This window comes from Mauremys reevesii, linkage group 15 (assembly GCF_016161935.1).
Source record: "Mauremys reevesii isolate NIE-2019 linkage group 15, ASM1616193v1, whole genome shotgun sequence".
NCBI lineage: Eukaryota > Metazoa > Chordata > Testudines > Geoemydidae > Mauremys > Mauremys reevesii.
In genome coordinates, this window is record NC_052637.1 from 27,987,228 (window position 1) to 28,013,573 (window position 26,346).

Consider the following 26,346-nt stretch of genomic DNA (forward strand, 5'->3'; position numbering starts at 1 on the left):
ACTGACGGGCCACTCTAGACTGACTCTATCGATACCAATTATCACCATGGTACCACAGGAATTCTGTTTCTCCAAGGACCTCTTGGCCTCAAATGTCGGAATCATCGCTACTTGGTATCAGCATTGTGGTACTGACCCCATCTCAGTCTCCTGAATTCCCCACAGTACTAAGACACTCTCACCATGGGCCTCCTTATCTTCTCCATCTCTATAGAGCGAAGAAGAATAGGGCAATGATAACATATATTCGGTCTCAGTTCAAAGCTCCCCAGGGCAATGTCAAGGGACCAGTCACCTAGAAACACTCACTTGCAGAGCCACAATGTCGCCATGACAGGCAAGGCCCGCCTACTTGGTATGAACAATGTTGGGTGCGATGAACTTTGCACCACTCCAGTGGCTGTATTGGGACCAATGGGCGGCATCTAGAAACCAGTTCAAGTGTCTTACATAGTGATAGAGGAAAATGATCTCCCTCAGCTTCCCTTTCTAGACCCCATGATCCTCAAGAGGAGATCTTTGAGGAGTAGGAGGCACGACTGGATAAAGAAACTACTCCAGCAACAAAGATTTCATCATCCTATTCAGATGAAGCTGTGATGTCTCCTCCATCATCAGTCACAGACGACTTCAAATAATTCCAAGACCTCACCAAGAGAGTGGCAGACTTACTTTAGATCTCCCTCAAAGAAGTAACACAAGCTGCTGGACATACTCCATAGGTCCTCATCAGCTCTTATAACACTCCTGATCAATGAGGCCCTACTAGACCCATATAAAATCATTTGGCAAACACTGGCCATGATAACGCTCATGTGGAAAAGGGCAGACAAAAATATTATGTCCCCTCTAAAGATGTGGACTTTCTTTTTTCCCCATCTATCACCAATTCCCCTGTGGTAGATGCTGTAATTGATCCTGGGAGACAGCACCATGCTAAATCAACACCCTACGACAAGGATTGGAAAAGACTGGGCTTATTGAGCAGGAAATTGTACTCATCAGCAACTCTGCAGTTTAGGTTGGTGAATTATCAGGCCCTGATGGCAAAATATAATCAATATCAGTTAGTGAAATTCAGTGCCTTTATTGAACATGTCTCAAATGATCAAAGAGAGCATTTCCAAGCCATCAGTGCTGGGGGCCAGCTTGTGGCAAGGACAGCACTATAAACCACATTAGATACTGCAGATACAGCTGCCCGCTCTATATCAACTGTGGTAATAATGAGGAGAGCTTTGTGGCTTCACCTTTCAGGCCTCCAAAGAGAAGTCCAAATGACACTGGAAGACTCTTTGAGGGAAAAACATGCTTCACTCCACACACGTAAGGGCTCAAGAGGCCACATTACATTCCTTGGGGATCTACATGCCTGCACAGAAAATAAAGTACAGCAAATCACAGGCATCACCAAGATCTCGACTGGCCCAGTTCCCTCCACTCCAGAGACACCACAAACCCCAGAGGAAAAGGCAATAAATACAAAACCAAAAGCTAACAGCCCCCCCCCCCACTTCAACTGTACAGCCCTCAACGTCGAAACATCAATTTTGAGACATTGGTCAAGGCCCCGAGCTCACACACTCACTATCAATTGTTGCAAAACTAGAGTTATCTACATCCTTTTGGACTCTGCCTTGTTCTTTTTCGATAAAACTGGAAAAAGATAACATCAGACAAGTGGGTACTGGAGATCGTCTCCAATGGTTATTGAATCCACTTTACCTCCCTCCCTACTACACATCTTCCCTTCCCATCCCTCTTCAGAAACCCTTTTCATGAGTGCCTGTTACATCAGGACATAAATAATCTCCTAAACGTTGGTCATGTAGAAACCAGTTCCAAATCAACACAGAGGGAAGGGTTTCTACGCCAAATACTTCCTTATACCCAAAAAGAACAGAGGAAGGAGATCCATTTGGATCTGAGGTCACTAAACAAATACATAAAGGCACAAAGATTCAAGATGGTTACATTAGCAATAATAATTCCATCTCTAGACCAGGGAGACTGGTTCTTGACCTACAAGATGCTTATTTTCATATTGTAGTTCAACCAATCCCACAGGAGGTTTCTGAGTTTCACCTCGGGTCAAGACCATTTTCAATACAAGGTACTTCCATTTGACCAATCTGCACCAAGAGTGTTCTCAAAGGTCCTATCTTCTCAAATTAGGAATCCTGATATATCTGTATCTAGATGGGTGTCTGCTTAAGGCAGAATACTTCGATGAAGCCCTGTTAGCCACGCAAAAGACTATAGATGTATTCATGCAGGTGAGACTACAACTGACACTCAAAAATTGACTCTGACTCCAGTGTAACATCTAGAATTCATAGGAGCCTATCTAAATGTGGTGAAGGCCAAAGCCTTTCTCCCACTACACAAGTTCAGCACCCTAAGCATCTTAATCGATGCCATTCAGATCATCCCCCAGACATTGGCCAGAAATTGCTTTCAGCTACTATTGGGGCACATGGCAGTAAACACCTTTATAATAAGTCACGTAAGGCTCCACATTCATTGCCTTCAGGCATGGCTCTAAACGGTATACACACCAAACAGAGACAGATTGAATAAACTGCTGTCAGTGCCCTCAATGGTCAAAGACTCTCTCAAATGGTGGAAAGATCGGCAGAATGTCTGCACAGGGATCCCCTTCACTCAACCACCTCCAACATCGATACTGACAACAGACTCATCTTTACTGGGCTGGGGGGCTCATATAGACAATCACGCAGTTCAAGGCAAATGGTTCCTCTTAGAATCAATACTACATATCAACCTGTTGTAGCTCAAAGTCAGGAATGATTGTTGACATTTCCTATCGTTGATCAAGGACAAATGTATAAAAGTCATGACAGACAACATAGCATGTACGTTCTACATAAGCCATCAGGGAGGAGTGAGATCACCATCCCTTTTCTCAGAGGCAGTGAAACTATGGAATTGGTGCATTTGGCACAGCATCATCATAGCAGCAGCCTTCCTGCTGGCTGTGCAGAATACCGCAGTGGACACCCTCAGCAGGACATTCTCGCAGGAACATGAATGGGAAATGGACCCTGTTGTTCTCCACAATGTATTTTGGCACTGGAAAGTCCCAAAAATAGACTTATTTGCCAGGACCAGGAAAAAAAATGCTCCTAGTACTGCTCCAGAGCCGATCTGGGACATCATTTGCTACGAGATGCTTTCCTCTTTCATTGGAACACATCTCCTTTATGCCTTTCCTCCAATTCCTCTCATATTGAAGGTTCTGCTCAAGATAAGAAAAGAAAGAACAAAAGTTATTCTCATAGTTCGCACATGGCCAACACAAACGTGGTTCTCATATCTTACTCAGTTAGCGATGTGCCCGCCAATCACTTTTCAGTCCCTTCCTCACCTCTTCTCTCAGAATGCCGGACAGATCCGCCATCCCAATTTACAGGCTCTCCGACTCAAGGTATGGTTCCTCAGTGGTTCGAAAACATGGAGAGTTCCTATTCAGAGAATGTGAGGTGTTATTCCATAGCAGAAAAATAATAACTCGTCACATGTATATGCAGAAGTGGAAAAGATTCCAAATCTGGTGTGACTCAAAACATGTTACCCCCATATCCTCTCCCCTCCTGCTAGTACTAGACTACATCCTAGATCTAAAAAAGTCAGGATTATCTCTGAGTTCAATAAAGGTACACCTCAGAGCCATAACAGCCTTTCACCATAAGATAGACGGCTACTCCGAATTTACTCATCCTACAATGAAACGATTCCTCAAGGGTATGGGTAACCTCTTACAAATTGGGCATCCTACACCAACGTGGGGCCTTAACTTGGTTTTCAAGTGCCTTACAAAGCCTCTTTTTGAACCATGGCCTCATGCTCAGTTATGGATCTGTCTATGAAAACGGCGTTTCTAGTAGCCATCACCTCGGCTTGGAGAATCAGGGAAATAGAAGCTCTAATTGCACACCCACCCTTCACAATTTTTTAAGGGATAAGATTACACTGACACCACATAAACCAACTTACTTACCTCCCAACCTTCTTTCCAAAGCCACACCATGCCAAGAGAGAAGCAATATTACATAAACTCAGTGTCAGGAAAGCTTCGGCATTCTATTTGGTTAGAACAATAATTTTCAGAAAATCTGCTAAACTATTCTTTTGATTGCAGAGAGGTCTAAATGATCCTCAATCCCGAAACAGAGACTCTAGATGGATATCGAACTGCATTACCTATTGCTATTGTACCTGCAATCTTCAACTTCTGTCTGGAGTTCAACTTCTGTCTGGAGATCTGTTTCTACTTCATTTAAAAACGTTCCCATCACAGAAATATGCAGAGCAGCAACTTGGGCTACTAGTGGGGCACATCTGCTCATACTTTTGTGGAACATTATGTAATCACCTATGACTCAGCATCAGATGCTGTGTTTGGATCCACAGTATTATCATCAGTACTAAACTTGGCTCTGAAGTCCCACGCTTCCATAAGGGGCAATGTCGTACAGTCACCTACAGTGGAGCACCCATAGGGACACTTCAAAGAAGAGGTTACTCATCTTGTGCTGTAACTGTGGTTCTTCGAGATGTGTGTCCCTATGGGTGCTCCATGACCCGCCCTCCTCCCCTCTATTTTGGAGCTCTTAGTAAGTGTCTCTGCAGTAGAGAAGGAATTGAGGATAGATGGTTTGTCCACGCAGTGCTAGATAGCCTCGAGGCAAGGCACAAACAGAGGGAGTGCACGTGCGGGTCAAAAGGACACTGCTACCTAAAATCTCTGATCTGAGATGCAGGGATATGGATACACCAACAGTAGAGTACCCATAGGAGGGCACATCTTGAAGAACCACAGTTACTGCACAAGGTGGGTAACCTCTTCATCTTGTAAAGTAATTTTGGTATTACCCTGTTTATTCCTATGTTTGTTGCTTCAGGATTGTTGTTTAGGGAAAAGCACTGGTCAATTTTATACTATTATCCCTCCTAACAGAAACTTTGATAAAACTGTTTATTCCTAAAATAAATGTTGACATTTTGCTCCATAGAAGTTTCTTTATATATTTTGTATATAATTATTGTATATCGTTTACTTTGCATTTCTAAAAGAAAGATTAAATTTAATAATTTCTTTTGCCCACTCATTTTGAAGAAATTATCTTTAATTCTTCCTTGGATTAAACTGATATTTGTTTCATTTTATACAGTGCCAGAACCTATTAAGACCAGTTTAAGCCAGCCCCAGCCTGCCGGTACCGGTACCAGTACTTCCACCAGCACTATTACCAACAGCAGCAATGGCAAGCGTGCATCTGCTAATGGGCAGCAGCCAGCTGCATCCCGTTACCTGCCTCGTGAGGTGCCTCCACGCTTCCGCCAGCAAGAACAGAAGCAGCTCTTAAAGAGAGGTCAGCCACTGCCTACCGGGACTCTGACCGGCGCAAGCCCACCACAAGGTACTGGACAAGCAGGGGCAAGTCCTCCTCCACAGCCAGGAGCAGGTGGACAGCATCATCCCAGTAAGACCCAAACCCAAACAGGTAAGACATTCACATCTACTGGGGACACTGCAAACTCATTCTCTGTGTAATTATGCCTTTTACCTTTGGTAACTAAAGTGACTATGATCAAAACTACTCTAAGAAATACCAAGTATTATATGTGGCAATGACAGTGTTGTAAGTTGAACATGTGCAATTTCTTTCTTCCTTAGAGAACATGAAAGAACATGCATTAGCAACTTTATGGTTCAGGACTCAAATTCAGAAATGTTTATATATGCCAAAATTTAAAAAACCTTTTGTTCAGCAATCATTATCAACTATTTTCCTCTTCTCAGTATGATGAATCTTACTGAAAATCTTACTATGAGAGAGGAAAGGGAGATATGAAATGTGAATCTTAAAATATATTATTTTTTGTTTGTATCACTGGTAAAAATCTTCGTCATGTGAATAGATTTCTGTTTCTGCAGGAATCAGGGCCTCATTGTGCTAGATGTTTTATGCACAGCCTAAGATTCTTGCACAGGCAACCTTAATTTGGGAATTTCCTATATGTTGAGTGCTTGACTTTGCAACCATAATGTTCTTTAAGATAGCTTTTGTGTGTAGGTTAAAAACAGGTAAATTTCACATTTGCTGTACTGCAATTTTTTGGTACATTCACTTGCTCTTGTGCTTCCTGATAAGCAACATGGAAAGAAACAAAAATCATAGGAAAACTAAATGAATACCTTGGACCTTCCTGCAAAGTCACGATTTTCACTTCAGATGGAAGCATGAAGGGTACCTACCTTCCTAACTATTGGGACTAGTTTGTGAGAGGTTGGTGTCTCATCCACCTTCCCTCTTCTCCTTCTTCGTCCGCTCCAGCTACTGGTGAGGACGTAAGAGGCAATTTTGCTTCTCCCTTCCCACTCCCTGTTAGAGATTCTGTAAATCTCATTCACAAGAGTGGTGATCCATTAGTTCAGAGTCTCTGATGGATACCTGTCACTCTGTTTTCCACTATGCCTGTTACATATATATTTATCAGGCAAAGCAGGGTGCATTCTTGTGTGAGGTATTTGTCTTACCCTGAAAAGGTAAGCAGAGTGGGACAGACCTGGTCCCCACTTGAAAGTTAGGTCATCCTAGCTACATTGCTCAGGACTGTGAAAAACTGTATGCCCTGTGCAACGTAGGCCTGGTCCACACTGGGGGGCAGTGTCGAGGTAAGATACGCAACTTCAGCTACGGGAATACCGTAGCTGAAGTCGAAGTATCTTATCCCGACTTACCTCCCGTCCTCACCGCTCGGGATCGACGTCCGCGGCTCCCCTGTCGACTCCGCTACTGCCACTCGCTCCGGTGGTGTTCCGGATTCGACGGGAGTGCGTTTGGGGATCGATATATCGCGTCTAGATGAGACGCGATATATCGATCCCCGCAAAATCGATCACTACCCGCCGAATCGGCGGGTAGTCTGGACGTACCCGTAGTTAGGATAACCTAACCCCTCTGTAGACACATCTAGATTGATGGAAGAATTATTCCATCGACCTAGCTACTGCCTCTCAGAGAGGTGGATACACCTACATCAACAGAAATACCCCTTTCGTTGATGTAGGAAGCATCTATGCTAGAGCAGCATAGCTCCAGTGCCATATCTGTGCAGCTGTTGTATAGACATACCCTCCTAGTGTTGTCAACATTTGATATATTATCATGAATGTTACTATTGCGGTCTGATTTAATTTTGCCCAAACTGCCTGTGGTTTCCCCTTTTGGATGCTCAAGGCCATTTTGCTGTAACTGTAGCTGCTGCCTGCAGTACAGTAGTACTCCTACACATACTGAGCATGGCAGAGCCCTGGAGCAGACAGAGCAGAACAGTATTGCCAGCTCTCATGGTCTTATTGCAAGCCTGACAACATTTGGTGTTTTCCTTAAACTCTGAGCTGCTGGGGGTATTTAATCAGATTAGAATCTCAACCTTTATTTTAAAAAAAGGAATACATTTCTAGTTCTTATGGTTGTAAAATTAGGACCTGCCCCCTCCCTGCTCGGCCCCACCATCACACCCCTCTTCAACCCCCCCCAGGGGTCACTATATTACTGCACGCAGCAGTACCAAAAATTAAAATACTGAAAATGGATGCCCCCCTCCAGCCACCAACTCACCGCTTGCCTCCTTACCCCCGTCCCAAGTATAAAGCCTCGCCACCACTGCCTGCCCGCTCAGCTCGTCATCCCCCCATGAAATAAGGGGAGGGGAAAGGGATGGCAGTGTGAAGGGATTGGATGTGACTGTCCAACAAACAAACACAGGGAGCCGGGGGGAGGGGGGGGGCACTGTGATAGGGGCCGGGGAGGGGGAAGGTCCCTGGACCAAGGAGGGGGGCACCAGTCTGGGCAGGGCAGGTGCAAAAAACACACACACACACTCTCTCTCTCTCTCCCCCCCCCCCCCCGGGGATTTCCTGGCTGCACACAGACAGTTCAACCCCCACCCACCCCCCGCAATCATTACGGAGGCCTCCCTGGGACGAACCAGCGCAGTGCCACCCTGCCCCCAACCGAAGAGGGGGTCTCAGTCCAGGCCCCCCTGCCCCCGAGCTGCGGCTTGAGCCCAGGCCAGGGGCCCTTCCCCTCGCTCGGCACTTACTGGCTCTGCCTCAGCAGGCCCCAGAAGTGACGAACCCGCTGTATGCCAGGCGGGGGGGAGCAGGAGACAGAGACACGTGCAGTTCTGGGTGTTAGGGTGGTTGGAGCGCGGTGCGCGTGGGGCTGTGAGGTAGGGGCCCCCCGGGCAGGGGGCGAACCCAGCAGCCGCACCCTGCTGCTTGCCCACGGGCCGCACAGTGAGCCCATGCGGGCCGCATGCGGCCCAGAGGCCGCATGTTGTGCAGGCCTGAACCGGAGAGAGAGGACAGGTGCTGGAGCCTGCCAGGGGGCAGTGTGGCTCTTGGGGGCTAAAGGAGCCTATCAAAGTGGGAATCAAAGGAACAAGGCAGACTGGGGTCTGGGGAGCCTCAGCCTGTATTTAGTTAAATTTTTACTCTGTAATTGTCACACCCATATTTGGGGAAGGCGGGGGGAATTAGATTAAAACCTGATTTATTCTTTTCAAAAAAAATCTCATGTTTTTTGTGGGGGGGAGGGTCCCTACTCAAGATTTTTTAACTCTTAGGCTATGGTCATGTCATGCAAGTTGTTTGACTGTGAAAGCACCAAACTTCTTAACCGTACTTTTTGTTGCAAATTAATTATGAAAATCAATTAACTTAAGGTTTTTGACAGAAATCTTTTAGATAGGAGACTAAGTTGTTGAGGTATTTCTTTCCAAAGTACCTTGTGGTTGTATTGAAAAAGATATCGGAGGCAACTACCATATGTTAGACCACAGGAAATGGTAAATGCTACAAGATTTATGCAGTTGCTCTTGTCCAATATCAAACTAAAAAGAACAAACTCAGAGTAGCTAGGAGTCAGAAAGTACTGTACTCAGAATAAAGCAGACACGGTTGAATTTCTGGTGTAGTTTCACAGTTATATACTTGAGAAGAAATAACTCAATTATTTTTGTCTTGTTTTTGTTTTGTTCATTCTCTGTCCTAAGATGATGATGTTCCAGAAATACAAAAATAAGGAATTCAGTCACTCCTTAGCAAATATGAATTTATCCTGAGTAATCTGGAAGTCTTTGAATTTGAAGTCTGTTTGAAGTTTTATTGATGCTCACATTGCTAAAATACCATTTTGAGATAAGTTTTCAATATTTTTTTTGCTGTTTAGGTTTGAAAACTGAATAGATCAGTTAGTTTTCACAGTTCTTTTTTTCTTCCTTTCACTTTTGCTGTTGATATGGAGGTGCTTGTGAATTGTCAGATTACATCATCATTTCACATCAAATAAGTTTTTGTTGTTTGATTTTTCTTCTGTTATAATGAAAAAGAGGATCAAAGAAAACTTCAGAAACACAGTAGGAGTTATTTAGGAATTGTCACAACAGATAGTTAGTACACATTGTTTTTCTTCTGCCAACCGACATGGGCCAGATTCTTTCACTTACTATATGGCCTGCAGAAGTCATAGCTACCTCTCTCATGAAAGAGACATTTTTACCTGCTTATGCATTATACACCCGTGGCTAGTTGGAAAGACATGTCTTCCATAATTACAATCTCTCATGTTCAAAGTTAGGCTTGTTTCATAACCGTATTGTGCTATGGATGGGATGTTTTTATTTGGTTTTCTAGAAATGTGTTAGTACAAGTCTAAACTCATTTTAGAAAACAATACAATTGTCCAGTGCCAACTGAGACTTTTCCAAGCCGTATGGCCAAACGCTACTTAATACTCACCCCTACCCAACATCCTTGAGGAGGCCACTTAGGGATCTGGAGCAAAAAAATTGGTCCTGCTAGTGAAGGCAGGGGGCTGGACTAGATCACCTTTCAAGGTCCCTTCCAGTTCTAGGAGATTGGTATATCTCCAATTATTACCTTTATTACCTATCCTCTTCATACTTAGAAAAAGCCTGGAAAAACATGAGCCTTGCAGCGTTCTCTATAAGTTGTCATATCTCCTTTCTGGAAGTCCAAAGAGAGAGATTATTTCCCGAATCAAGTCGTCTCACCAAGAATGCCATTCTTTTTGGGTTGTCATAGACACTGTGCAGCTGGATAGGCTGTAAAGAAAATACAGTCTATCCACATAGCATAAAGAAATCAAAGGTAATTAGTTCTTCCTCACTTTGTGGAAGGTACTCCCCTCCCCCAAAAAACATGCAGAAGATCACTATAAATTACAATATAACCTACAGAAGAATTTTGCATACAGTATTGTGAGGCTCTCTAGCAAGCCTTGAACCAGAGACTCCCTGACTAATAGGTCTCCTGAGGTATCTGGATTTTATAGTTTCTTGTACCTCAGTTTCCCATTTGTTAGTCTGCTGCACCAGTGCTTCCAGCAGGATTTATTAATGTAGTTAGTTCAGTGTTAGTAGCAAGGCAGTCATCAACTTTCTACATAGGTGTGTGCATTTACTTATTTGCCCTTTTCCTCATTTTCTGTGAAGGCTAGAAAGAGAGACAGAACACTGTAGCAATTAAAAAAAAAAAAAAAAGGCAATCAGAGCTACCTTTCCCACTTCTTTCATAGCACATTCACTCTGTGGCATGCAAAACAAGTGAACCCACAACAGTAAAGAGGACTGCTGCAATATTATACAGTTAGAGAAATCAGGGTGCAGAACAGTTAGGGTCAAAATGAAAACATTAAACTACACCTAGAAATCCAGTTAGCAGATTCTGGAGCACAGTTAGTAGAATGCCTCTCTCTCCAGTTATCTTGGCCAAGCTAGATGCTTGGGAACTGTTCTGCCTTTTTAGTGATGTCATCCCTTGCATATAAGGAGCTTGCTGAAATCTCAGAGCTCATTTGTTTTTCTCCACCAGGTGGAGCATCGTACCTTTGCTAAGTGAGATCATCAGGTTGAATATAAGAGAAAATGCAACAACAAAGTTAGGTGACATTTTCAAACTTGTTAGATGATTTTATGATCTCATCAGAAATCTGCTGGACTAATTGCATTGCGGTCTGCACTGATGGAGCCATAGCAATGACCAGAAAGTGTTCTGGTGTTGTGCAAAAATTAAAAGCTGTTGCATCTCGTGCTATTTGGACACACTGCTTTTTACTCCAAGAGGCACTTGCTGCAAAAGATATTGAACCAGGTAGTCACAGTGTTCTGAATACAGTGGTAACTCTTGTAAATTTTATTAAAGCCAGAGCAACAAACTCCCTGTGTTTTGCTTCACTCTGTGAGGAGGTGGGTACAGAGCACCATTCCTTGCTCATGCATACAGAGATGAGATGGCTATCTCGAGGCAGAATGCTTGCCCGTATATTTAATCTCAGGGAAGAGTTATGTATTTTCTTAGTTGATAAGAAAACTGAGTTTGCCAAAGTGCTGAAAGATGACCTTTGGCTAGCAAAACTGCTGGATTACCTTGCAGATGTATTCAGTTAAATGAATAAGCTGAATAAAACTGTACAAGGTGGGAACACTAATTTTATTGCCCAGCATGAAAGAATGGAGGCGTTCAAAAGAAAACTACAACCCTGGAAAGTTCGTGTCTGTAGGGGCACTACTGATATGTCTGAGCTCTTGCATTCTTTCATTCAGAAAAGAAACATTGGTATAATTAAACCTCAGATAGCAGCGCATCTATCTGGTCTGCTTAACAAATTTAATGCTCATTTTCCCAAACTCATCAAGCTGCTACACATATATGGACTACAAACCCCTTTAGTGAGAACATTGATGCTAAACTTCCATTTAATGTCACATCAAAATTGTTAGAAGAGCTCATTGACTTTTTGTCAGATAGGTCCCTCAAAGAAATGCCACTGGAGACATTTTGGTGTGAGTGTTCCAATGAATACATCCCTGCTTCTTCTGCAGCACTGAAAGTTTGATCTTCTTTAGTATCACCTACTTGTGCAAAGCTGTATTTTCAGCCATGACACAAATGAAAACAAAGTACCGAACCAGGATGAACATTGACCATGACGTGCGCGTGTGCTTGTCAAAGATACCCCCATGTCTTGACAGAATTGTTGATCAGCACCAACAAGTTTGACACTGAGAAAATAAAATTAATATTCAATTTTTCTGAACCTATATTGTCCTTTTTAATATATTGTGTGTGTGTGTTTAATTGTAAAACAATCCATTTAATACAGCTTTTAATCTAGTGGATGTGCAGAAAAAACATTGTGGCATAGGTAGGCCTTGGAGTTTTTATAGCATTTTGAGGGGGGCTTCAGAAAGAAAAAGGTTAAAAAGTCCTGTAGTAGATGACCTCAGCAAGCACTTCTCCCAGGACTAGGAATGGGAGCTGAATCCCCAAATCCTCAATCAAATGTTTCAAACCTGGGGAGATCCCAGAAGTAGACCTTTTTGGTATGATGACTAATAAGAAATGCAAACACTTTTTTGCTTTGTGGGAGGGGGAGGTCCAGGGTCCTCTCTTTCTGAGAGATGCTTTCCTAGTTCCATGGACAAAGAGTCCTTCTATATGTTTTCCCCCAACACCCCTGATGATGAAAGTGATCAACAAGATCAAACACAACAAAGCCAGGATTATATCAATAGTCCCAATGTGGCTCAGACGGATATGGTACCCTTACTTGATTCACCTAGCTATCTGTCAGAAGATCAGCCTTCCATTGATTCCTCATCTTCTTTCCCAAGACTTCGGCCGTACTCTTCATCCCAACTTGGTCACTTCATCTCAAAGCCTTGCTCTTTGATGGTTTATGCAACTACAGTTGACCTCTGTTTTTAAGGAGGTTAAAAAGGTATTAAACTCTAGGAATGATTCCACTAGATCCATTTACCTTCACAAGTGGAGCCCATGGTGTGTCCAGAGAAGTGTTCCTCCTGCCCACTTTTCCCTCTTGATCATCCTGGATTACCTCCTAGGACTGAAGAACACAGGTTTATCTGTGACCTCTGTCAAGGTCCATTTGGCTGTTATAACAGCCTTTCATTCAGCTGTTGAAGGAGTCTGTCTTCACCCATCTTACAAATGCAATATTTCTGAGAGGACTCTTTCCACAACTTAAGGAACCCACCCCTGTTTGGGATTTGAAAGTACTTCTTAGATGCCTGATTGGGACCTCCCTTTGAGCCAAGGACTACCTCTTCCCTCATTGATTTATCTCAGAAGATAGTCTTTTTGGTGGCTATCACCTCTGTTCATAGGATTGGTGAAATAGGAGTTCTAATGGTAGATCCTTCATTTACTGTATTTTGCAAGAACAAAGTCATGTTACACCCATACCCAAAATTTTTACCTGTGTTGTCCAGAGTGGTCACAAGGGAGCATTCTGGGATAGCTCCCAGAGGCTAATAATGTTGAATTGTATCCACAATACCTTTAACCTGGGATTGCGATCTCGATTTAAGCACTACTCCACTTGTCAAGGTGGAGTACAGAAGTCGGATTAAAGAGCTCTTTAAATAAAAAAAAACGGGTTGGTCGTATGGACAGAATCTTTTTTTTTTCTGAATTAACTCGGCTAACTCCAAAATAACAGACTAATGTAGCCCAGGCCTTCAACACTAACAGTCTGGTTGATTTCCTGTCGCAGATAGAGCCAAAGGTTTGACGATTTTCCACCCAGAGACTTTCTAGATGGATTTATGACTGTATCAGATTGTGTTTTAAATCTTCAAATATACAACCTCCTTGTAAAGTGTTGGCCCTTTCCACAAGATCCTTATCTGCGTCTATTGCATTACTCAGAAATGTTCCTCTTTTGGACATTTAGGCAACCATTGGCCTTTCATACATATCTTTTCCAATCATTACTCAGTGGTCCAGTATTCTAGATTAGATGCTTCTATTGGAAATGCTGTGTTGTCTGCAGTCTGAAGTCCAGCTGTGAGTACTGCTCAGTAGTCACATAAAATAGTGCACCCATAAGGACATTACTAGAAGACGAAGAAGAGGTTACAAACCTTTCTGCAATTTTACTCACTCTTCTTAGACCAAGCCAGTGCAGGGTTTGAAGAAGTTAAATTCATTCCTGTGGGTATGGAGTTTTCAAATAGAGCCTGACCAGTCAACTCAAAAGAATCCTCTTTTCATTAGGTCTACAGAAGTTTACCTCTAGATTCTGATCTTAGGGTACGTCTACACTACGGGATTATTCCGAATTTACATAAACCGGTTTTGTAAAACAGATTGTATAAAATCGAGTGTGCGCGGCCACACTAAACACATTAAATCGGTGGTGTGCGTCCACGGTCCGAGGCTAGCGTCGATTTCTGGAGCATTGCACTGTGGGTAGCTATTCCGTAGCTATCCCATAGTTCCCGCAGCCTCCGCCCCCCCCCCCCCTTTGAATTTCCGGGTTGAGATCCCAGTGCCTGATGCGGCAAAAATCATTGTCGCGGGTAGTTCTGGGTAAATGTCGTCAGTCACTCCTTCCGCTGGGAAAGCAACTGCAGACAAGCATTTCATGCCTTTTTTTCCCTGGATTGCCCTGGAAGATGCCATAGCATGGCAATCATGGAGCCTGTTTCGCCTTTTGTGACTGTCACCGTATGTGTACTAGATGCCGCTCACAGAGGCGATTCAGCAGTGGCACACAGCTGCATGCTTTGCTTTTCCATGATAGCAGCGATGGTTATCAGCCATATTGTACCATCTACCATACCAGAAATTGGTAATAAGATGGGCATGGCTACCAGTCCTTTTGCACTGTTCCATTTGCTGCTGTCATAAGTGCCCCTGGCTGCTCTTAGCCAGGCGCAAAGTTAAATTGGGAATGACTCCCTGAGTCAATCCCTCCTTTTTGGTATCTAAAAATAGAATCAGTCCTGCCTAGAATATGGGCAAGTGTACTAGAGAACCACTGTATCAGAGAACCAGAGAGCACAGCTGCTCTGTGTCAGATCCTGCATAGATTATGAGCTGTATGCTATTCACAGGGGGTGCTCCTGCAACAACCCCACCTGTTCATTCCATTCTTCCCCAGCCTTCCTGGGCTACCATAGCATTGTCCCCCCACTTGTGTGATGAAGTAATAAAGAATGCAGGAATACTTGTTAGTGAGAAATGAGTGGAAGGCAGCCTCCAGTTGCTATGATAGTCCACATAGGACATTAAGGAGTGTGGAGGAGAGGAGCCCAGCATCCTGCTGCTAGTCCAGGGGCAATTGAATCTTTTCTTTACACATGAAGGGTGGGGGCTGATGAAGCTCAGCCCCCTGTTGCTATGATGATGATGGTTATCAGCCATATTGTACCATCTACCAGGAAAAATTAGGGCCAGGCGCCCTTGATCAACCTGACCGATGCTAGTACGCATGGTTACCAGGCCTTTTGCACTGCCCCATGTGCCAATAGGCTGATGATGACAATGGGTATCAGTCTTATTGTACCATCAGTCACCCATGGCGGTGGGGGAGCAAGGATGTTGGTGTTGAGTGCTGCACCATCGCATCTATCTGCAGCATTCAGTAAAGATAGGGTGACATGTAAAAGAGTCAAGACAGGATTGTTTTCCCTTTCACTTCTGGGGGTGGGTGGGGGGGTGCGTAAATTGCCTAGCTATGCCCTGACCCACCGCGGACACTGTTTTTGACCCTAGAAGCATTTGGAGCTCAGCCAAGAATGCAAATGCTTTTCAGAGACTGCAGGAACTGTGGGATAGCTTGAGTCCTCCAGTCCATGAGCGTCCATTTGATTCTTTGGCTTTCCGTTACGCTTGCCACGCAGCAGTGCGCTGAGTCCCTGCTATGGCGTCTGTCTGGAGATATTTAAAAAATGATTTTGAATTTCGTCTTCTGTAACGGAGCGCTGATAGAACAGATTTGCCTGCCCTTACAGCGATCACATCCGCATGGTCCGTGCTGGAGCTCTTTTTTTATTTTGATTTCGGACTGCATCGCCACCCGTGCTGATCGGAGCTCCACGCTGGGCAAACAGGAAATATTCAAAAGTTCGCGGGGCTTTTCCTGTCTACCTGACCACTGCATCCGAGTTCAGATTGCAGTCCAGAGCGGTCACTGGTGCACTGTGGGATAGCTCCCGGAGGCCAATGCCGTCGATCAGCGTCCACACTAACCCTAATCCGATATGTTAATACCGATACTAGCGTTACTCCTCTCGTTAGGGAGGAGTACAGAAACCGGTTTAAAGAGCCATTAAAATCGATATAAGGTGCCTCCTAGTGTGGACGGTTGTGGCGTTAAATCGGTTTTACGCTCCTAAAACCGGTTTAAACGCCTAGTGTAGACCAGGCTTAAAACTCTCATCCATGGTTCCTATTCTGGAACCACTGTTATATCTGAACTCAGCACCTTGAATTTTTACCAAGATAATGGCCAGATCAGCAGCTGCTCTTGGAAAAGAAGGCCTTTTGAGTCACCCCACCATGAGGGTCAGTTAGTCATTTTCAAGTCCCAACCACTGGTCAAGCCAGCCTTCTCTCAAATATGGTCATTTCTCAACCAGTGTAGCTGGCTATTTAACAGAAATTCGTGGTAATCCTGATGTATCCTTGTATATTCAGGAGCGCAGTGCAATACTAAACAGAGTATAGTTGTATGAGAAGAACCAAAAACCACTTCAAATAGTCACACAGATGTCATAGTGTCCAAGCAATCGTGAACCAAGTAACAACAATTATCTTAAGATATCCTTCAGCTAAGTTTACATGTAAATAACAAGACACCTCCACCTGCTTGATTCTCTCACTGCATGATGAGCTAGGTGCCTAACAAGAGTTGATTGGGTCAATATTGGACTCAGTGTCGTCTGACCAAGTCTCCATTCTGCTATGACAGATCAGGTGCTGTTTCTGTACTCACATGATAAATAATGGTGTCTTTATTTTAACCAAAGACCTGTCCTTCATTAGCCTCAACTAAAGGGCAAGAGGGTCACTGTTGGTCCAGTGTCTCACTCCTAGTGCAAACTATCTTAAGAGTCTGTTGCTGCTTAGTTAACTTCAAACGTGTGTATCCAGTATCCTCCATGGGCCTCCATATAACCCTTCCAGCCGCAGAGAGCAGTTAAAGGCAAGTACATCTGGTCATCAAGTACTCACTATTGCCCCTTTTCTTCCTGTAATACCCTCTTATAATTAGTCTTCCTTATCCACTCAATCCTATTATTGACCTATTCAAAATACTCCTCAGAATGTTCATCCTGGTGCCAAGGAGTTAAAAAGGATGTTCTGTAAATATAAGTAATGTAAGGATTAATTCCAGTAAATATATCATTACTATGTGTCAGTGAAGCGGGTATAATTTTGTTGTTGTTGGTTTGGATCTGGATGAGTAATACTTAAGAGGTAAGATAAAAAAGTTTCATATTCGTTAGGAATGTCAATATACAGATGTAAGTAATGTAAAAATCTTTTATTCTTTGACCTAACTACGAGAGAACCTGAGAGTGCCAAACACCTCGAGAATGGAGGTTGTTCGTAACTCTGAAACCTTCGGAACTTTGAACAAAATATTATGGTGGTTCTTTCAAAAGTTTACAACTGAACATTGATTGAATACAGCTTTGAAACTTTACTGTGCAGAAAAAAATGCTGCTTTTACCATCTTAATTTAAATGAAACAAGCACAGAAACAGTTTCCTTACCGTGTCAAATTTTTTAAAAACTTTTGCCTTTATTTTTTAATAGTTTACGTTTAACACAGGACTGTACTGTATTCCCCCCCCCACCCCCAACCGCCCTTTCCCCAATCTCTGCTGCTGCCTGATTGCATACTTCTGGTTCCAGATGAATTGTGTGGTTGACCAGTCAGTTCATAAATCTGAGGTTCTGCTGTATACATTTAATGTTAAGTATTTTAAACTCCGTTTCACAAGAACATTGTTTTTGACACTACTAGTTTTCTTTAAAAATAAAAGCATTTTGTACAGAAGTATCACTGTCCAAATCCTTATCCTGGAGTCAAATAATAAAAACAATCCTAAAACTCATAACATACAGAATTGCTCTTTTGGGCTTCTTTTCAAGATTGTAGTTAAAGAAAGCTATGTGTGTAGCTTTCAGCTCTTTTGGGCTTCTTTTCAAGATTGTAGTTAAAGAAAGCTATGTGTGTAGCTTCCAGTTGCTATTCCTTTTCTTCCCTGCAAATAATGATGTTGGAAATTGGTCTGTACCTTTTTTCTTCTCCTCCAATCAACCCCAGTATGTCACCAGTAGTGTCATCCTTTAATGAGGTGGAACATTTCTAGCTAGTACCGCATGATCCATGAGAATGAAGACTATAGCTGGCAACTGTTCTTAGAGAACAAGAATAGCAAGTAATATGTCCTTCTTTGTTTTGTTATAAGTAACAAAGTTGGTATAGCAGTGTCCAGATAGCCAAAGTGTGTTTGATTAGAAGTGCCAGGTTTAAATGACACAATCGGTATTAGTTTTTCTTAAAGATCATTTTCCTGCAATTCAGCATTATGAAACTGGCATGCATTAACTCACAGAAATGTTCATGATCCTGCAGGAATTATGATGAAGCTTCTGAGCATCATGGTTTTTTCGATTGGAAAGCAGAAGGTTTTCATACAACTGATCAGTAACGTATAAAAAGAAATGAAAACAAGTAATAATACGTGCAGTAGTCAATATGATGTGAAAAACCAGATCATTCTGAGAACTGAACAGATACAGGCCGATTTAAAAGTGCACCTCTTGTGCGCTGAAAAGTGAGGGTTTGACAGCAGTGGCAGTATCTCATTATTTTCCAGCCCATGGGTTGATGCCAGCGTTAATACTGATCTTTTTTTCTTTCAGTCCCTATGGTTCTGGAGAGAATACAGCTTTTATTTTGGGTTTTAAAAGCTCATTGGCTGCAAATTTGTTAAATAATGTTTGTACTGTATTCTGTTTAGTTTGAAATAAGTGTTCTGAACAAATAGGAATTTGTGAATGCTATTATATAGACCATATATTTCCTATTTGGGTTTAATTGTGTTTTTTGTGTGTGTGTAATGTATAAAATTTTGTTTTATACAGTAATATCACAGGAAAAACTAAATGAGCTATATTCACATCTCAGGATACTAATTTCATCACATATTACTTAGCTTCACTTTTGTTGCCATATTTTAATTTAGAATTCCTGGGGGTGGCATGGCCTTATAATTTAGTGTAATGGCTTATAAAGACAAGATGTGTTCAGGACAGCAAATATGTTGTCTAATGTATATGGATAAAGTCATCTTGATTTCAGTCTCCTGAGAATTATAGAGGTCCATGTTTAACCTCATTTCTTGGAGGACTGTCTAACAGATGCTTTTTAGAGGTAAGGCATTTAGGAAAATAATTGTTTTTCCAATTAAAAAATTAACTGAAGACTAGCTGTTTGGATTCTAAATTCTGTAGCTGCTATTAGGAAATACCTTCATGTGTCTCTATTTTGTTCGGAGGAAAAATCAGTTACTATATGACAGAAAAATTATTCCAAAGGTATCCTGAGCTACTGCTTAGTCAAGGAAAACATGTTTAAAAAAATTCCTGTAACAAATAGAATTTTATTTTTTCTCTAGCTCCTGGTAAATCAGACAAACTGAAGCTTCATTCTGGGTGTTATACAGTATAGTTGTTAGAAACCCCTGGTGAAAATAGAGCCTCATATTTTACCATATATTTGTGTAGTACTCTAGTTTTATAATGTGCAACTTAAGAAATCACACTTCTGTCTGAAAATGTTAATACCTGCAATAAATATGACTGAAAGTTTGGATGGGGAAAATATTTTTGTTTGCTTTACACATTTGACAGCACTTTTGGAATTGACAATTTCCCCATTCCACTGCGGTCACTTTCCCCATTTGTTTTATGGATGATGTTTCACTCAGGTGGAAGAAGCATTTTTAAAACAGGAAAATGTAGTTATAAACCTACAAGAATGTTAGGAATACTCAGACAGTTGTGGTATCTGAAACTACTTTTAACTAATTTTTAACAGACTATATTTCAAGTTGATGGTGTCTCTTTAACAAATAGACACAGCAGGCTGAGTATTCACAGGCTTGGTAAAAATGAGAGCTCAGAAATCCCAACTTTATTGCATTTAACCAAAACAAACCATTTTAGTTTAGTTTACGTTTTTTTGACATGTGGACAGTCATCACTAATTCCTTTTTTTGTAAAACAGAAGCTGTTGATGATAAAATAAAAATAGAGTGAAAATCAATGAAACTAGAGGTAAAGCACTAATCAAAATCAACAGCAAAACAAATAGGGAAACATTCTAGATTTAGAAATGGAACTTAGCTCATGGCTTTCAGTAGTTATTAACTCATAGCAATGCCACTGTCTACTTTGGCTTGTTTTCAGATATATTTTTTCTCTGTTGGCTTAGGGGTTCAGAGCAGGAGTTGGAAGTGATTACTAAATGACAGTTTTTCAAATTTGAGTTCCTTTTTCAAAAAATATTTCTGGCCTTGTTTATAAGTCTCTTATATGGACTGCTTTAAAAGTTGCAAGAATAATATCTTCTGTTTGTATGGAACATACAAAAAAAGCTATTCCCTAATGTTCTCATTAGTTAGTTAAAATAGTCCTTATTCCTAGTACTGGAAAAAAAAGGTTTTTTTTGTTTAAAAATGGAATGGAAAAATTATTGTATTTTTTAACTATTGAACATGGTTAGAAAGCAAACTATGGTGATTTTACTGAAGTCACTCCTATAAATAAACTGATTTGCCAGTTCCATATAGCTACAGGCTTACATGTAACATCTTAAAATTTATTTTAACACATTCCTTTTTTATTAGTTCTTAGGAAAGTCAGCTCTCCATAAACCTGTAGTGTCTTGTTAAAGGTAAGTTTTATCAGAATACTAAGGTAGAATTACAATCGTGTGTCCTGTATTAGACCTTGTCTTAGGAGATAATTGATTTATAAAATTGATTCTACTTAAGCTTATAACAAAATAAAATTAGTCCTTTTATTTGTTGGTTACACATCAAATGGTTAAAATGACTGGAAGAGAACTTGGTTGTTGGCAGGGGCCCTTGGATAGAAACTGTATGTGCTGATGCTGGTGAAATTTAAATATGTAACTGGAGAACCAAACATGCTTACTAGTATTAGATGAACACTTTGAAAAGGCTGACAAGAAATAGTGTTGTTAGTGTGAAACAAGTTTTTCTCTTTCAAATATTGCTCTAAAATGTTGTGAAGGAAAGTGAACTGTCAGAAGTAGTAGTCTCCCTGTTATATGTTCACGCCAAAGTAAACCTGTTTGTATTTAAGATAAATAATATCTTTGTTATGTTATTCAAAGTGATTATTAAATATATATATGATTCAATTTGGCTTTGCCGCAACTTACTTTATTTAGGATTATTTTGCAACTTGCATCAGAGTGTATTTAAATAAAATGCTTGCAGGAGCAGGATGTTAACTGCAGTCTTCCTCGTGCTAAAACAAATTTTGCAAACTATTACAAAAGTTCACCTGCATGTTCTTTATTTTAACGAAGTGCTTTGTTAAAAAAAATCAATAAAATTAATGGGGGAGGAGGAAAAATCAGGTTGTCAGATTTATAATTGCCTGTAACTTTTAATGGTTATATTCAATGGCAGTAGTAAAAATAGTTGGAACACTGAAATGAAGTGACAAAAGTTGTTTGTAATGGGTGTAAGTTGGCATTCGATTTGATACTAGCTAGCTGCTAACTAACAAAAATTATCCAGAATGGATTTCACACAGGAATCAGATTAATGTTTACCTGTTGGCCACCAGAAAGAGCAAATATGGATTATAGATAAAGACCCTAAGAAGAACTTTAAGCATAGTGGAGTGGTCTTTAATTTGTTGGGGTTTTTTAAGTATGTTATGAAATAACTTTAAGACATACAGTATTATATAATCGTGATTGATCCTGAAATAAAATGAACTTGCATTCTACTACTATTTAGCTAACACAGGGAGCTGCAATATCTTATTAGTTACGTAAAGATTAAACCTTTTTATAGCAAATATCTGATTTATTATTTAAAAAAGGAATAGAACATCTAGCAAAATGATCAGTTTTTATATCAGTGATTAGCCATTCCTCTGGATATATGTAGGTTATAGTGTCACTACCTTGCAATGTAATAGGATAGCTGGATCATTTGGATTATGAAATAGGCATTTTCTATAAATTTGACAACATAAGGTTTAGATGAAAAGATGAGTGTACACATGCTGCTTACATTTGAATTATACTTTAAATAGAAAATCATTTTATTAATGCAGTTTTGTGTGTGATGGTTATTATATTGCTTCAGCCACTAAAGCTTAACAGTTATGTGTGTATTGAATCAATGCACACATGTCATCCATAATATGGTTAAGTAATAGTTTTCATATTAGTGGGACCAAGTCTGATACTATGCAGTCAGTATAAAAAGAAAAAGTAAAGTTCAGTTTTCATTAACCAGCTGATACCAGTGGTCTTTGGGTAAAGTTTCCAAAAGTACCTTAGTCCCATTGACTTTGAATAAGACTGTGACAGGATGGTCAAGTACAGTAGTACCTCAAAGTTACAAACTGACTGAGTAACCACACGCCTCATTTGGAACCAGAAGTATGCAATCCAGCCGGAGAGAGATGGAAAGAGAGAGAGGGGAAGCAAATACAGAACAGTGCTGTGTTAAAATGTAAACTACTAAAAAAAAAAAAAAAAAGACAAAGTTTAAAAAAAGATTATTTGACAAGGTAAAGAAACTTCCTATGCTTGTTTCATTTAAATTAAGATGGCTAAAAGCAGCATTTTTCTTTTGCATAGTAAAGTTTCAAAGCTGTATTAAATTAATGTTCAGTTGTAAACTTTTGAAAGAACAACCATAATGCTTTGTTCAGTGTTACGAATATTTCAGAGTTACGAACAACCTCCATTCCCAAGGTGTTCGTAATGCTGAGGTTCTACTGTACTTTGTGTGCTTGGGTTTTTGTTGTGTTGTTTTCTTCTACCTATATGTATCTATATCTCAGCAAAATGACTGACCAAGTATTATTTTATCAACTACAGTTGGTTAATAACATAGTAAAAGCATCCTGATTGGCTAATAACTGAGATTGGTTAATAATTAAATCACACAGTGTTATCGTGTGCTTCAAAAAGCCACAGGAGACACTGCAAAGAGTCACTTGTGGCTCCCAAGCCTCAGTCTGAGTATCACTGGTTTAGTTCATAAGTTGAATGACTATAGCCCAAATGCACACATTAGCGGAACAGGTATATTAATCAAAGGCTACTAATTACTTGAGCAGGTTAGCTAATTAATGCAAGAGGAAATGGGGTAAATGATGTAAAGAAAAAAACAGTCAATGAGAAGGTGGGGAGCCAGCAGGTACTGTTTGGACTTGTTAGGCAACCTGTTAATGCTGACAACCCCCGAGATGAGTTCGGGTTAATGGTTTTTCTTCTGGCTCTTTTTCTGTAACGTGCGGAAGGACAGAATCAGTGAAGCATCTTGAGTGGGAGCACCAGTGTGGTACCTATTCAGGCCTTTTGACAGGGATTTAGGTGCATAAGTCACTTAGGTGCTTTTTAAATTTTTTACCCTTTGTGCTTATTGTGCTTCCTATAGAATTTGCCTGCACCAAAAGATGAAGGAATGATCATGCTAGAAATCTTCCTTTGCGTTCATGGATTATGATTTTTAGAACTTCAGAAATATTTATCTATTTGAGTTAGTGAAACCAAAAAAGTTTTAAGTCTAGCTAAATGAAGAGAAAGTATTAGGAGAAATTACAGCAAATCTGTTTTAGTGGATTAAGTTGATATCAGATCTTGTCTATATGTACTAGTTCCATTCAAAATAGTGGGTTTTTTCCCAAATTGAAATAGACACGGTCAGAGGGGAAATTTTATTTTCAGGCTTGTAACTTACTTAGATATAAGTTGTGCCTACTCAGGATTCTGAGGTTATTACAAACAAATGGAGAGTAAATGTCTTCGAATAAAAAAAAAAGCACTTTCAAGAATATTTATTAAGTGAGACTAATAACTTCACCCACAAATTTGACAGTGGTGATTGTACTGAGATGTTACAGCGGTAGCAATTCTAAGAATGCAACCAAACCTTCAAAGAGGCATCAATGATGTGCAATCTAATTTAATGGATAAGACAGCTCAGATAAGTCTGATAAGAATTGTAACTGCAGACTTAAAACATGTTGAATTTAATATAAAATTAGTTTGTATTTCAGGCAGAGGAGAGGGAGAGGAGGAAAGTGAGGAAGGAAAGTAGTTGCAAAGGCAGTGCATTAAAAATATTGGGGGAGGGGTGAATATGCACCTGTTAAAGCTTTTGTACCTATGCATCAATATAAGCTACTGTACATATGTATTAATAAACTCATGATACGGTTTAGGTCTTGAAAATGTCAGATCATCATGTTTATTTTTGTTCACACTGTATACGTTCACAAGTCTGCAAGATAACTAGTGGTCTCCAGCCTGCAATTATTTAAGAATTTTTTCTTCTTCTGCATAGCAAGCAAGGCAAGAAGCATCTCAGTCTGATGTATTGTTTTGGACTGCTGTGCTGTACGTTTATAAACAGGGGCTTTGATTAATATGCTCTCATGTTTGTTGCTTAGATCTTTTTTTAGATAGAGGCAGGAAAGTAATTAAGAATTTGTCAGCTTGCCAATTTACATATGGGACTTGCTCCGAATATTACAGCTACTGTTGGTATGCCAAATGTCTAGAGCCGTTGTCATAGAGGGAGTGGAAAGGAGGAAGACATAAAGGAGGCAGGAATGTATTTGCATGCAGCCAATCAGCAATATGCGGTTGTTCTTTTGGCTGACTTTCAAAATACAGAAGAAAAGCAGCTACAGTGCTAATTGTAGCTAGGTCCTGAAGTGAAAATGTTTTGTGACAGTTGAAAGAATTTAAAGAGGAAGGAAGATCGGTTTAGTGTCAGCTGCAATTAGATAATCAAAGATTAAAAATCCAAGTCTGTTGATTCCTTAACCCAGAGTTAAAGGGGCTGGAGATTGCCAGGGGCTGGGGGGGGGGGGGAGCTCCCTGTGTGGAAAGGGCATTTCCAAAGCCAGCGCAAGTAAGGCCCGACTGAGCTTGCAGGTTGTCTGGACGCACGCTTGCACCGAGAGATTTTCTTGGCAGCTCTACAGGATGAGGCTCACACTGTACACAGCCGACATATTGAAGCTGAGAGCCCAGGCGAACATAGATGAAGGAATAGAGACAGCTCTGCACACAATGTAGCGTCTCCTAGGATGGTTGGGCGGCACCTTTCCTCAGGTATTTCATTACCCATCAGCCCCTTTTAGAGCAGAAAAAGCCTCCACAAAAAACCCTGCGCAAATAGCATCTGCTTCTGTTAAATCAATTTATTACATAACATTTCAGAGACAGAGCAGCGGCACAGCGTCCTAAGCTTTTGGCTGCATTTCAGGTTTGATAAAATGGCGTCCTCACAGAAAGAGCTGTTTGCTAAAGATATGCTGCACTGAGCAGAAAATTGAATTATTTGTCATTATTTACTATTGTTTTAGTTTCAGAGAGTTAGTATTTAGTGGAATCCCCACTAATAATGAAGAATGCTCTTTATTCTGCTTGTTTTTCTTGATGCATTTTAAAAGCTCTTGCATTGGAGGAAACAAGCTACATTTTAATATCTTGGTGCAGAAAATTAAACTAGATTAACAGGCTTTTCCACTTGCTTACTTAATTTTTTTTAAATTGTTCTATTGAATTCTCTTATTTTTTAACTATCTTCTCACACTATATGTTTTTCTAGCACAGTTTGGCAGTTTGAGCATTTATACAGTCACTGTTCTTTGGAAGAAATTTTGGACACAATACTTTCAAGAATTCATCTTGGGACTTTAAATCTGAGAATAGTTGTAAATTGGCTTCTTGCGTGCCTTCAAATGTACAACAGTTTTAAATTTGCCCGGACCCCAGGATTGATGAAATTAGACAAAATCTGCTAATGTTGTTAAACATATCTGACAATCCAGCTAGTAGCACTTGAATTGAGATGTTTTTTCTTACTTCATGCTGCATCTTATTCTTTAAAATGAATGTTCCGACTCTCAATTTTTTTCTGTATAAAAATTAGACTACATTCGAGCTAAGCATTTAAATGCCTTTCTGGCAATTCTTATTTATTTTATTAACATTTATTGTAATGTTTTTAGAATTCTGTTAAGATGTCCACTTGAATCACTACAGTGAGCTACTTCTTATTTTGGGAGAGAAGTAGTTGTCCTTTTTTGACTTGCCTGATCAGGATACATAAACTTTATCTGATTAGTACTGTGATTTAAAGTCCTCAGCAGGACTGATGTCACTGGCT

General features: G+C 40.6%; 1 protein-coding gene across 16 annotated transcripts in view; it reads left to right on the top strand.

Annotated features, from left to right (window-relative positions):
* Positions 1-26,346, top strand: part of TNRC6C (trinucleotide repeat containing adaptor 6C) — a 610,512-nt gene that overhangs the window by 503,223 nt on the left and 80,943 nt on the right. For 15 of the 16 annotated variants that reach the window (XM_039501295.1, XM_039501293.1, XM_039501297.1 and 12 more), the window contains one exon: positions 5,196-5,528. In XM_039501295.1, the coding sequence (XP_039357229.1) occupies positions 5,196-5,528 (333 nt within the window). Of the gene's footprint in view, positions 1-5,195; positions 5,529-25,063; positions 25,287-26,346 lie in introns of those variants that run through there. The other variant, XM_039501302.1, reaches the window with a different exon arrangement.